Source organism: Phyllostomus hastatus, unplaced genomic scaffold (assembly GCF_019186645.2).
Source record: "Phyllostomus hastatus isolate PE091 unplaced genomic scaffold, TTU_PhHast_1.1 phas_contig_80, whole genome shotgun sequence".
NCBI lineage: Eukaryota > Metazoa > Chordata > Mammalia > Chiroptera > Phyllostomidae > Phyllostomus > Phyllostomus hastatus.
The window spans coordinates 17,839,476-17,853,062 of NW_025333960.1; the positions used below are offsets into that span (position 1 = coordinate 17,839,476).

Consider the following 13,587-nt stretch of genomic DNA (forward strand, 5'->3'; position numbering starts at 1 on the left):
AAAAGAGAGCTTACAAATAAAAATACTTTGCAGACAATAATGGAGACGATTCTGTAATCAAGGAGTTTTTGTACAATTCGTGTCTGTTAATCTTGAAAGCAACCTCCTTGAAAAAACTATCGCATGAATGTTGAAATACAATTAATAGCTGGCTAGGATTTCTACATTTTAGTCCTAAAAGCAGTAATAATGCAAATAAGCCACCCTATGTAACTATGAAGACCTTCAGAGAATAATGTCTGATGCAGTACTTCCACTGCAATCTCAAATGTCTCTTTTGGCCAAATCTAGTCCAGTATCACACAACACATGGAATTACGGGAAACATAGTTCCAGTATAACCAGCTGATGCAGCAGAAAACTGTGAGGGAGCTTTTATCATTTAATATATTGTAGTTATCTTTCTACTTCTGTGCATATATTTCCATTTTTAAGCATGGTTATACAGATTTTTGTGAGTTGTTAATAACTATTTAAGATATTTTGGTTTAAATTTATTATAATAAAGATAATGCTATAAATTGTTCCATAATACCCAAACAACAGTAGAGTGGATGAAGCTGAGAATCAAATCAATGGTTTGGAACATAAGCAAAAAACAACCATGCAGAACAAGAAGAACAAAGAATCCCCCCAAAGTAGGATAGTATAAACAACCTCTGGGACAACTTTAAGAGGTCCGGCATTCACCTCATAAGGGTGCCAGAAGCAGAACAGAAAGAGCAAGACATCGGTAATCTGTTTGTAAAAATAGTGAAAGAAAACTTCCCTAATTTGGTGAAAGAACAAGACATGCAAGTCCAGGAAGCACAGAGAGTCCTACTTATGATGGATGCAGAGGCCCACTCGAAGACACATCATAATTAAAAGGCCAAAGATTAAAGATAAAGAGAGACTCTTAAAAGCAGCAACAGAAAAGAAGTTAGTTATCAGGTGGTTGCCAGATGGGAGCGGGGAGGGGAAGAATGGGTGAAGAGGTGATGGCATTAAGAAGTACAAATAGGTAGTTACAGAATAGCCATGACTAAATGGTAATGGAAAAAATATATAATAAAGATTATATACTATTTAAAAAGAGCAATTTTTTAACAAATGTAAAAATAACATTTTATTATTATTAATTCTGTGGCAGGTATAAAATACATTTTGAATTTTTGCAGAATAAAAAGTTATCAGTACTATGACCATAGTGAATAAAGTAAATGAGCCTTTAGATAGCAGTGTTTAACACAGTATAATTACATAGGTAATTAGAATAACAATGTTATTAACAGGACAGTCCTAGGAGTTCTTATCAAAGTAATAGCAATATAGAAGTTAGCTGTAGTTGACATAGAATATAATGAATATATGATGTAAAGAATATTAGTTTCTTAATATTATGAAATGAAAATGTACAATACAGTATGTATTCTATTGAACGTCAAGAGGTGAATTATAACAAATAAAATTCCTGTTAAATGACCTATCATAAAGGAGAAATAATCTCTAGGGCTCATAAGGCTCATAATTTATTTAATAGTTCCTTCATGAAGTATATTCAATCAATTAGATGCTTTCAATCCAGTATAAAAAAATGACACCCATTACTGTATTAGTGTTATTTTACATTTTTTGAAATGTTCCTTTATATCTTAGCCTACTAAAAAGCTTAGAAAACCAATAAGCATTTTTTCTATACCATGACAGTGAAATCCAATTTTCTCCCCTAAATAATAGGTTACAATATGTGAACTCTACCAAAGTCTAGTAAGAGAAGAATCAAGACTTAATTCATGACTGACTTCCTTCAAAGTTAACTTTCATATCCCAGATGGAAAATAGAGATTTATGGCTATGTGCCCTAGAACAGAGGATCAAACATTTTGTTTCCTTCTCTCTAAACTAGGGATCGTAATACAAACTTCACAGTTATTAGTGAGAATTAAATACTTTTTAAATTGAAGGGCATTTATTGTTTGACTGTATAGAATATATGTAAAAAATCCAACAGGTAAATAAGTATGAACAAAAAGTAGTTTTTCCTCCCACCTCTGGCTCCCAGTCATTGAGCTCCTTTCAAAGAAGCAACCACTATTACTAACCATTAGTAGGATTTTGTATTGATTTGTGGATACAGTCTCTGCACTTAAGTACACATAGGGGGTATGCATTCTAGTTTATTTTTATAAAGCTCGAAGTCATGTTTTGTCATTGAAACATTCTTTCTGAGTTTCAAGACAGTGAGGTATCTCACTCATGGTAATAACGAATGCAATGGAGAAAATATTTTTGAGTTTTCCTTTTGGTAGTTACATACTTGACCTCATTTATCCCTAATCTCGTGACAGTCTTTCTTGTGGTTAACTGACATATTTTGAATGAGTATTGGATCTGAGTAGAGTTGGCAAATGTGTTACACAGGTAACAGGGCTTACCTCACATAAAATCAATGACACCTTAACCAGGTATAATGAGATCTAAGAAGCATCGATTTAGCCAAAGGAGAAGAAAAATCCAGAATATTTTCTTTTACTCAGCTGGACTAGTATCACCTTTTTACTGTGTTTGTAAGTGGTAGACCTTTTAAAACAATTAGTCCAACTAAATGTTAAATTTCACACTGATAGTGATGCAGGCAAATAAACCACTGTATTCAATCTAATGGCCAAATCATCCTATATAACAACTTTTTAAAACCTGTAAGTAACCGTATGTATAGAATTGAACAACAAATAAGTATTACTCTATTCAAGAATTTTGAATTATATGATCTTTAATGTCTGAAAATACTTTATGGCAGGGGTGTCAAACTCATTTTTACCAGGAGCACATCAGCCTTATGATTGCCTTCAAAGGCCTGAGTGTAATTTCAACTCCTTAACAGTTAAGGAATAGTTACATTTATACACTCCTAAAATTATTTCGGCCCTTTGAAAGCAACCCTGAGGCCCATGTGGCCCTGGGTGAAAATGAGTATGACACCATGCTTTACAGGAAATGATAGCTCAGGTGTCATGTAACAATTCATTAACATTTGATAAAACAGAGAAGATATTTCATCTCTTTGTATTTCAGGCTTTTAATGTGTTAAGTGGAATTAATATTAGTTTTTCCCTACCCTCACAAAAATTCAAGTTAAATATGCTTTAGAAACAATCCATTAGCAAACACACTAAACTGTATTATTGGTTACTAAGGAATCATTAGAGTGAGGGTGGGGTTTAGGCAGGCAGCCTTAGTTTATCCTATGTACTTTTGCAATTCTTTCATTTATTGCAATATGCATAGATCTTGCTAAAATAACAATAAAAGCCTAAAAGAGTTAGAGTAAAATATACCTAAAGCACCGAGTACAGCTTTGCATATATATTCAACTATAGTGATTCGTTTAGTGAAAATGATAAAGAACAATTGTGATTAATATTTCCAAGTGTGAATTAAAAAGAAAGGCTAAAATCTCATTAGGTCCTCAGAATACAACCATTTATTTTAGAAATTTTATATGGAAATGCTCTACTTAAAAAAAATTGCGTGCATTTCAGTCTTAAATTTTTCTGAATGTTTCATAATTTTCTTAGTGAATGTCTCATGCATCTTTCAATGGATTTGTTTATTTTATTGTAAATGGTATCATTAAACAATTTCACTCTCCAATTGTTGCTGGTAAACAAAACATTTCTGTATATTGATTTTGTATCCACTGGCCTTTGAAAACTCAATTATAACACTATGCTTTTACACCTCTACATGTCAGTTTTATTTCTGTGCAGTGGCTTACCAAACTCATAGAGTGAAAAACAAAACTATAAAGATATTAATTCTCCCCAGATTGTGCTACAGGTTGAATGCAGTCCCAATTAAAAGCCTAGCAGTGTGTGTGTGTGTGTGTGTGTGTGTGTGTAAATTAGTTTTGAAAATTTATATAGAAATGCAGAAGGCCAAGAATAGCGGTCAATCTGAATAACTATGAAGTCGGAGGACTTATACCATAGATAGAAACATTTTTTTTTAAAAACTTCACCCAAGGACATTTTTTCATTGCTTTTAGAGAGAGAGGGAGAAAGGGAGAGAAACGTCGATGTGAGATAGATGTATCTATCTATTGGTTGCCTTCTGTTTGTGGCCAGACTGGGGATAAGACTGAACCAGGGATCGGACTTGAGTGGAGGAAGTAACTGTAGATGTGGTGGAAATATTAAGAGAACTAGAATTAGAAATGGAGCTTAAAGATGTGACTGAATTGCTGCAATCTCATCATAATACTTGAATGAATGAAGAGTTGCTTCTTATAAATGAATAAAAGTGGTTTCTTGGGACGGAACCTACCTGTCGATGAAGATGTTGTAAAGACTGTTGAAATGACAACAAAGGCTTTACATACTTAGTTTATAAAGCAGCAGCATTTGAGAGGACTCCAATTTTGAAGGAAGTTTTATGGGTAACGTTATCAGACAGCCTCGCAAGCTACAGAAAAATAATTTGTTAAAGAGGGAATTGATTTGTCAAACTGATTTAAAAAAATTGCCACAACCCCCCAACCTTCAGCAACCACTACCCGCAGTCAGTCAGCAGCCATCAACACCGAGGAAACACTCTCCACCAGCAAAAAAATAGTAACTCAATACAGGCCCAGGTGAAGCTTAGCATTTTCTAGCAATAATGTTTTTCAATTAAAAAATGTACATTTTTAGATGTAATGCTACACACTTAGTAAACTACAGTATAGTATAACTTTTATATCTACTGAGAAACCAAAAAATTAATGTGACTCATTTTATTGTGGTGTTCTGAAATCATAGTGTCTGTGAAGTTAAGCCTTAGTTGTGTTTTCTTTCTTAACTAAGACAATTTGGAAGTGTTAGAAAATGAAAAATAAAAAGTGGACACTCAAACTAGCAACCCAGTGAAACCCAACAAATTGACTGTGATTCCTAAATTTGATTATTATAAAATTTGTAGCAATACGAAAAGCAAATGAAAACATTTTATGAAGTAGAGTTTGTTTGCCATGTTTAAATTCTTTCACTTACTTTTTTTACCTTAAGAGTGGATAAGTTATTTTAAGCCTAAATCCCGAATGATGACAAGTGACAAGTTTCAGCCAAGAAGGCAGAAGTGAGGTGGGGGCTGTGCTAATGCCAGCAAGCATTATAATGAAAGTAATTTTTCTGAGGCAGTGGTGACAGAGAACCAGTGTCTAGACACGAGGTTCCTAAGTGGCAAGAGGAAGGGTACAAAGCATTTAACTTGGTTTGAAGTGTAGCAGGTGTGGCAAATATAAAGCAGTAGCAGCAGCGTGGTTTCCTTATCATGGCACTCTACTCATCCTTACACCATGTCAGTACTCTTTGGAATTTAGTGGTTTCCTGACCTGACAAGAAGCTCTCTTGATTAACTTGGTTCTGCACTGTGGCATTTCGAGTCACTTCTGAAAGCTCTGCCAATTCGCAACCATTCTATGCTCATGTTAATATTTTGTTTAAGAACAAGTCCTTTTTTGCTTAATTAGAATTAACTCTGTTCTCTGTACTTTACTGGGCCTGGATGCATTAATACATTAGACCTTAATACATCAGGTAATGGTGATGGTTCCAAGATGGTAAGGACATTGTCAAGAATAGTGAAGAGTCTGAGATTTCACTCTACTTCCAAGCAAGAATTAGACTGCCAGCATTTCATGGATCCTGGCAAAAGACATAAGACTCTTGGATTGGAACCAAACAAGTTTACACTAACAGTACGACCAGCACGAGCTTCATATTCTTGTCACTTCCCCATGCCCCTCAAGTCCCACGGAAGAGATGCAGAGTGGCTCAGGTGGGCGCTTGAGCATACAGTGGGTTTGCATCACCGCTGAGAAACCCCAAGTTTAGGGTACCTGAATCTTTTGTAATGAGTTCAAGCAAATCTGCCCAACTTTTGCTCTGGAGGGAACATTATCTTTATTATACTGGACAGCAGACATACCTGCCTTCCTCTTGAGAAGTCACAGTATCTTCCAAGTCTGTTCATCATATAAATCTCCTTGGAAAAGACTCTGGAAGAAAAGTTTGTCAGAGCCTCTCTCTGCTCACAAGATGTGAGAAATGCAAGAAATTCATGGAAAATTGTTTCCCAATAGACAATAGCCAACTTGTCATTTCGACGGTAGCCATTCTTCTTTCAGAGCCCAAACCAGTTTTTATCTTTTAAAAATTCACTTTAATGTAATCATAGAATTGAACAAATATTTGTACACAGTCAGAAACTAACTTATAGCATGGTTTCTATTCATTTCAGCCATGAGAAAACACCATAGCAGTCATCATTAAAGGTATCCATCCATAAATTACTTTTATTTCTCATTAAATGAGCACAGAGTCATTAGCATATTAATAACAGATATGTTTATTATTACATATCCATCAGTGCGGCTTTCAATACCACTTGAAACATGCATATCATCCTAGAGACGAATCAGTTTTCCAGTGCTTCTTATTTGATACATTACTGCAAAGCCATTATAAATTACTGAGGAGGTATTTGGTTAAAAAAATAAACAATAAATCATACTACCCATATGAATCTACTCTTGTTATTGGACAAGAGTTTAACAGTATCTATCTGGTAATTCCTATGTTAACTGGAAAACATCACAGATGTATTGCCATAAATTTCTTTTATACTGGTGCAACTTTCTACATGTTTTGCAGTTTTATAAAGTCATTCATTATTTTAGCAGGTAGTCTGATGCAAAGATTGTACTTAATTTATGAAAGTCCAACAAACCTCTAAATATTTAAAATTAAACCAATTATCAATGAAAACCCACTGACACACATACTTTTTGAAAATATGTTTTTTGAAACTTCTATATTTAGTCATGGCAGTAAAATAATTCTCTCAAATTAAGGCACTAAAAGCTCAATGCAACGCCCATTGAAGTGTTCTAAGAATAATTTACATTTCAAACAGTGCATATATTTCTTATATGTTTGTTAACTTAATGTCTTTATCACTTAAAACCACAAAGAAATAACATACAATTACAGAAATGATGTACCCCACAAAATGTTTTTCAACTTGCTTTTTTTTTGTTCAGTTAGTTTCTAATGTCTCTAGTAGTAAAATAACTCAATATGGCTTGGCAAAAATGCATAGATTAAATGTAATTTTTTTTTTGCCTTCTCCCATTCCCCAATCTATAAACTTGCTGAAACACATACAGTATTTTGTAAAGCATAATGTAAAATATTTATTCTCCATCAAGTCCACCATGGGCAAACAACAGTAAGGCTTTTAAATTCCACAGTGAGGCACTGAAGTCAAGTGATATCACTGCTTTTTAAAAATAGTTTCATATAGTCTTGCAAGAGCACAAAAACTGAAGTCATTTAAAAAAATTTCAGTTGTCTCATTTTGAGATATTTTCTTTACTCCTTCTATGAGCTGATCTTGATAGTGACGGCCATTCCACTTAAAAGTGAAAGTCCCTTCCTCTCACTCATATGAGGAAACTGTGTTCTATCATGATTGACAGGCATTTTCGTAGAAATTCAAAAGGCAGCACCTTTTTAAAAAATATATATCTAGCTAAGCTTTCCCCCAATTGTACTTGCATTACATAGTAATAATTAATCTAATCTACCTGTAGGCAAACTCGCAAACAAAAAAACAAAAACAAAAACAACAAAACCCTTGATGTGCTTTTGTGCCAAAGCAATGACAGAATAACAGCAATCTTAACCCTGAAGCCTGTGATATTGTGTCAAAGGAACAGCCTGTCTGCTCTGCATGGTTAAAGAAGCCTGGTTTATCAGGTAGCATCCCACACAATTCCACAAGGTGCTAGGCCACACAGTTAGCTGTTGGTGGGAAAAAGAGAAAAAACTGTAATTTAAAAAATGCACTCTGTTGGAGAGAAAGGTAAATTACATCACATTTATATATAATAATTAACAAAATTTGAAGAACAAGAGAAAAATATACTTTGTGCTACCTCCTTTTTGCTTCTATTGTATTTCAAAAATATATATATATTTTACAAACCTGTAATAATCAATTTTAAATTACTTTATTTTAAATTTATTTTTGGTCAATTTTAAATAAAATTATATCCAGCTTTTATCCTACACAGGAGGGACTGATACGGGATTCTACAGAGGTAAGTCATGAGTAAAGCAATAATACACTGGAGTAGTATGGCAGCTGAAGAATACAGAAAGAAAAATGGGTATGTCTCTTCTAAGAATTAGAGTTGGTTATTGACAACAGGGAGTGAAGAAATGGGATGAATTAAAGATAGCATTAAGTCTGCTTGGAAGACTTGGGTGATAGTACCAGAGAGGCAAGTAGATCTCAGCTTCTATAGTCAAATGCCCTTCTTAATACAAGGATTACACTCCAGGGAAAGCTGGTACTTGGTACAGGAGAAAAAGCAAAGGCTTTATAATTAGATGTAAATGGAATACAATCCTGACTATGCCACTAGTTAGCTGTGTGATATTGTGCAAGTTGTCTAATTCCCTTCAGCCTCACTTAGTCATGTCAAAATGAGAACTTAATGAGTTACCATAACCTCTATTCAAGAAAGGGTTTAGCCCCTGGCCAGGTAGCTCAGGTGCTTAGAGCACTGTTCAGATATGCCAAGGTTATGGGACGGATCCCTAGTCATGGAACAAACAAAATTAACCCGTGCATAAATAATAAGTGGAACAACAAATTGATGTTTCTCTTTTTCTCTCTTCCTTTCTCTCTAAAACCAGTAAATAATATTTTTAGAATAAAAAGAAAGGGTTTAATTATGTCCTATAATTGTTTTTACAGCATACAGATATTTTGAAAAAAATTCCATCAAAACCAGTTAACCCCTCCCCCCAAAAGGATACTTAACTAGGAAGTTTATTTGTAACACCATAGTCACTGATAGTACCAAATAATTTTTGTTTTAAAAAAACTATGCCAACATACTTAAAAATAAAAGATGGGCAAAGTTTTATACGAATCTATTTACATTAAAAAAGGGGTAAGCCACAAGATTTTTCAAATGTTAAAGAGCTATATGTGTGTCATATATACTAACCAGTGACAAAATTTAACATGGAACTGAAAAAATTATATTTATAAATATTGTTAACTTTTTTTAATTAAAGATTTTATTTTTATTTATTTTTAGAGAAGGAAGGGAGGGAGAAAGAGAGAGAAACATCAATGTGTGGTTGCTGGGGGCCATGGCTTGCAACCCAGGCATGTGCCCTGACTGGGAATCGAACCTGCGATACTTTGGTTCGCAGCCCGTGCTCAATCCACTGAGCTACACCAGCCAGGGCATATTGCTAACTTTTAATAGGAACCAATTACACTTTACACTAATTTGTAAAGTCATTTCAAGTCATATATAAATACCTAGCTACAAATGATGCTCTTTATGGGCAAAATAACAATTAGATTTGAATTTTAATGGATGTTATTCAATTAGTTTCACATTTTAAAAATATTTTATTTAATCCTTATTTTATTTTTTTCTATTACCCTTTAGTCCCCTTACCCCCCTCCCCATAGCAATCACCACACTGTTGTCCACGTCCATGAGTCCTTTTTCCTTTATGCTCAATGTCTCCACCCCTTAGACTCCCCCACCCCCACTACTTGTCATCCTGCTCCTCAAAAGAGTAACATTTCAATCCTTACCTAGTTTTCCCAGATGTATTTTTGACTACTTTCCGGAAAGACTGATTTGCAGTGGATCTTGTAGAAAGTGTTCGTGGGGATGCACGAACAAAACCAGATGGTGGATTCTTAGGTATCTTCTTTACTAAATGAGTTACCCACTTTTTTTGTTCATCCTGAGAACATGCTAACAACAGCATATCTCTTGCTGATGTTACATCATAACTTACTATGTTAAGAGAAAAAAAAGAGTATAATTAAAGTCATATAAAATCTTAAAACAACTGTATGAATGCATAATTTTATAAGTTCTTAAAATCTGAAAAGATTTACTATGCTTAATTAAGCTTGGACAATATCTCTTTCTCCTTAATTAAGGCTGAAATGTAAAAAGAAGACATTAGCTATAAACTAATAAAAAATAAAGTAAAATCAGAAATATAAAAAATGCAGAAGTGAAACAAATGTATTTTTAGATCACAAGTTCCTTGTCTCAAAATAGCTAGAGCCTGTACTCTTTCCTAACAGCTAAATCTCATAAACTAGACATTTTGTCTCTGATACAGCATGCTGGTTCAGACAGTGAAAACTAGATAAAAAAGAAAACAAGCCAGAGGTAAAAACTCAAGAGCGAACTGTAGTGGAATTCACTTATAGGTCTTTTCTTCAATTTAGAATAATTTCTTAGTGATCCCCTTTTTTTAACACAAAGGGGGATTTGCTTTAAAGACATTATGTACTAAGTGAAATCTATAACTGTAAAGAGATAGTTATAAGTTGCTCTACCAGTGCTAAAATATTCTTATAACCTCTTTTCAATTTGGTATAGGAAATGCTACACTTGAAAAAGTTACTGGGACATAATTCTCTAACTTGTAAAAATTTTCACGCCTTACCTTTACATGGAGAGATTAAGTCCTCTTTCTTATCTAAGTGATCTCTGTGGCACTTAACATGGCATCTTCGACATTCTAGGGCAGGGGGTGGCTTAAAAACATGCCAGAGTGGTTTGGCACAGGCCTCACAGTTGGCAGGAAAGTGGTAGAGTGTAGGAATGAACTCATGGCCTTTGTGATTTTGAAAATTAGTTTTTTCAGCTTGTTGTACTGGTTCCATCTCTACATCTTTTCTACATTCACCTTCATTTGCATATAGTATCTATATTCAGGAATGGTAAAAGAAAGAAAATAAAAAAGATTTGTATTTGTACATACACATTTCAAATGTATAAAAGCATTGGTATATATATGTTTACTTCACAAAATATACTTAGAATTTTAGATTTTTTACCTGGAATATTTTAGGAATTTCTTCAGTTTCAGCTCTGTACACATCTCCTTGGGTTACAGGTCGAACATGAAACAGTTTACTAAAATGAAAATAAATATGGTATAGGCCATCATAAAAACTCATTTATAGTAAAATATCAACAAACATTTCTTGAAGAGAAATTAGTCATTAGAAAAATGCAAATTAAAACCACAGTAGGTATCACTATATACCTATCAAAACTTTAAAAATAAAAATACTAATAAAGCAAATGCTGATGAGGATGCAGAGAAACCAGATCACTCATATAACTGTGGCAGAAATGTAAAATTGCAGAGCCATTCTGGAAAAGGGTATGGCAATTTTTATAAAACTAAACATGTGCTAACCATATGACCCAGCAGTTACACTCCTGTCTTTACTCCAGAGAAATAAAAATTTAAATCCATGTGAAAATCTATATATGAATGTCCACAGGAGTTTTATTTATAATAGCCAAAAAATTGGAAACAATCCAAATGAATGGTTAAACTGTGGTACTTCCATACTACAGAATACTATTCAACAATGAAAGAAACAAACTACAACTTGGATGGATCTCAGACGAATGACACTGAGTGAAAAAAAATTCAAAAGTTTATATCATATTTGATTCCATTTATATAACATCCTTGCAATGACAAAATTATGGAAATGGAGAACATGTTAGCAGCTGCCAGGAATTAGGGAGGGGTGGAGACAAGGTACTTCCTGTGGCTTTAAGTGGGTAAAACAGGGATCCCTGTGATATTGACTGTGGTAGTGGTCTTAAGAATCTGCACACAGGAGATAAAATGACTATATATATAAAAAGCCCCGTGAAATAAAAATATATATAAAAATAAGTGAATAGCAAGATTAGTGGATTCAAAGTCAATATATAAAAACAAATGGTGTTGGAACAGATATTCTCTGATATATAGTCTCTGTTAAAAGATACGGTAAAGAAAATGAACAGGTAAGCTGTGTATTGAGAAATATATGTACTACATATTTCTGTTATTGAATTTATATCTGGCATACATATAGAACTTCTATAAATCAATCTTAAAAGGATAAGCAGCCCAAATTAAAGATGGGCATAAGACTTGGAGACACACACACAAAAAAGACATAACCAGCCAATTAAGTTCATGAAAAGATTCTTGGCATAATCAATCATGAGAAGAATACAAAATTAAAACAATGAGATAGCATTTCTTTCTTCTTTCTTGAATTTACTGGGGTGACATTGGTTACTAAAATTATATATTGGGTTAGCCAAAAAGTCTGTTTAGTTTTTCCGTAAAGGACACATTTTTCATTTTTACCAATAACTTTATTAACATGGGTATTTTGAGTATGTCAGTTGCCTCTTGTGTGGTATAATGTTGATTGTTTTCAATTAACGTCTCAATTTGGTCACTATCAACTTTAACTGGTTCACCTGACCATGGAGTACTGCCCAGTGAGAAATCTCCAGCACAAAACTTTGCAAACCACTTTTGACATGTTTGATTAGTCACAGCACCTTCTCCACACACTGCACTAACCTTCCTTTGCATTTCAGTTGTGTTTTTACCTTTCTTGAAATAATAAAGCATAACATGCCAAAAACACTGCATTATTTTTTCTTCCATCTTCAATATTAAAATGGCTACACAAAAATTCACCAATTTTGATGTTATTTTTTTAAATGCATGCTGATATGACAGCTGTCACAATACAATTTAACAAAATCGTTTCAAATGAAGTTAAAGACAACTAAGCACTATTAGAGCCATGTTATGGAAAAAAACAAACAAACTTTTTGGCCAAATCAGATGTACAATTCAAGTTTCCTTCTGTCACCTTTTATCCCTCTGTGATAGTGTTTCATATCCATTAGAACGGAAAAAAAAATCAAACACCGACAACACCAAATGCTGGTGAGGATGCGGAGTAACTGAAACTCTTATTACTGGTGAGTATAAAACATTATAACAATTTTGGAAACTATTTGGTAGATTTTTTTTTCTGAAAAGATTTTCTTTTTAGAGGGGGGGAAGGGAGGGAGAAAGAGGGAGAGAAACAACAATGTGTGGTTGCCTCTTGTGCATCCCCTACTGGGGACTGGGCCGGCAACCCAGACATGTGCCTTGACTGGGAACTGAATTGGTGACCCTTTTGTTCTCAGGCCAGCACTCAACTCGCTGAGCCACACCAGCCAGTAAATTTTTTTGGTAAAGATTATACACAGATTTACTCTATGACCCAGAATTCCACTCCTAAATATTTACCCATGAGAAATGAAAACTTAAGTTCCCCAAAGGAATGTTCATAGCAGTTTATAATAATTCCAAACTGTAAGCAACCCAAATGTCTGTCAGCAGAACAAAGGATGAATTGAGATACATTCATTTAATGGAATATTACTTAGCAGTGAAAAAACACAGACAATTGCTACATAAAGCAAAACATTATGCTGAGTGAAAGAAGCCAGGCACAAAAGTGCACGCTGTATAATTCCATTTACATTAAGTTGTAGAATAGGCAAAATTAATCTCCGTGATAGAATTCAGATTTTTTTTTCCCTGAGAAGATGCAAAAGTGAGCATTCTAGGATGATGGAAATATCTTTTTATCTTGACTTGGGTGGTGACTACATGGGTGTTCACAATGACAAAAGTC

The 13,587-nt window shown here is 33.9% G+C and overlaps 1 protein-coding gene across 2 annotated transcripts in view; it reads right to left on the bottom strand.

Moving 5' to 3' along the window:
• Positions 1 to 6,289: 6,289 nt before the first annotated feature.
• Positions 6,290 to 13,587, bottom strand: part of ROCK1 (Rho associated coiled-coil containing protein kinase 1) — a 153,772-nt gene continuing 146,474 nt past the window's right edge. For both annotated transcript variants that reach the window (XM_045849708.1, XM_045849707.1), the window contains exons 30-33: positions 10,921 to 10,999; positions 10,527 to 10,788; positions 9,652 to 9,859; positions 6,290 to 7,826 (exon numbers count right to left, since the gene is read on the bottom strand). In XM_045849708.1, the coding sequence (XP_045705664.1) occupies positions 7,823 to 7,826; positions 9,652 to 9,859; positions 10,527 to 10,788; positions 10,921 to 10,999 (553 nt within the window). In that variant the 3' untranslated portion in view covers positions 6,290 to 7,822. The remainder of the gene's footprint in view (positions 7,827 to 9,651; positions 9,860 to 10,526; positions 10,789 to 10,920; positions 11,000 to 13,587) is intronic.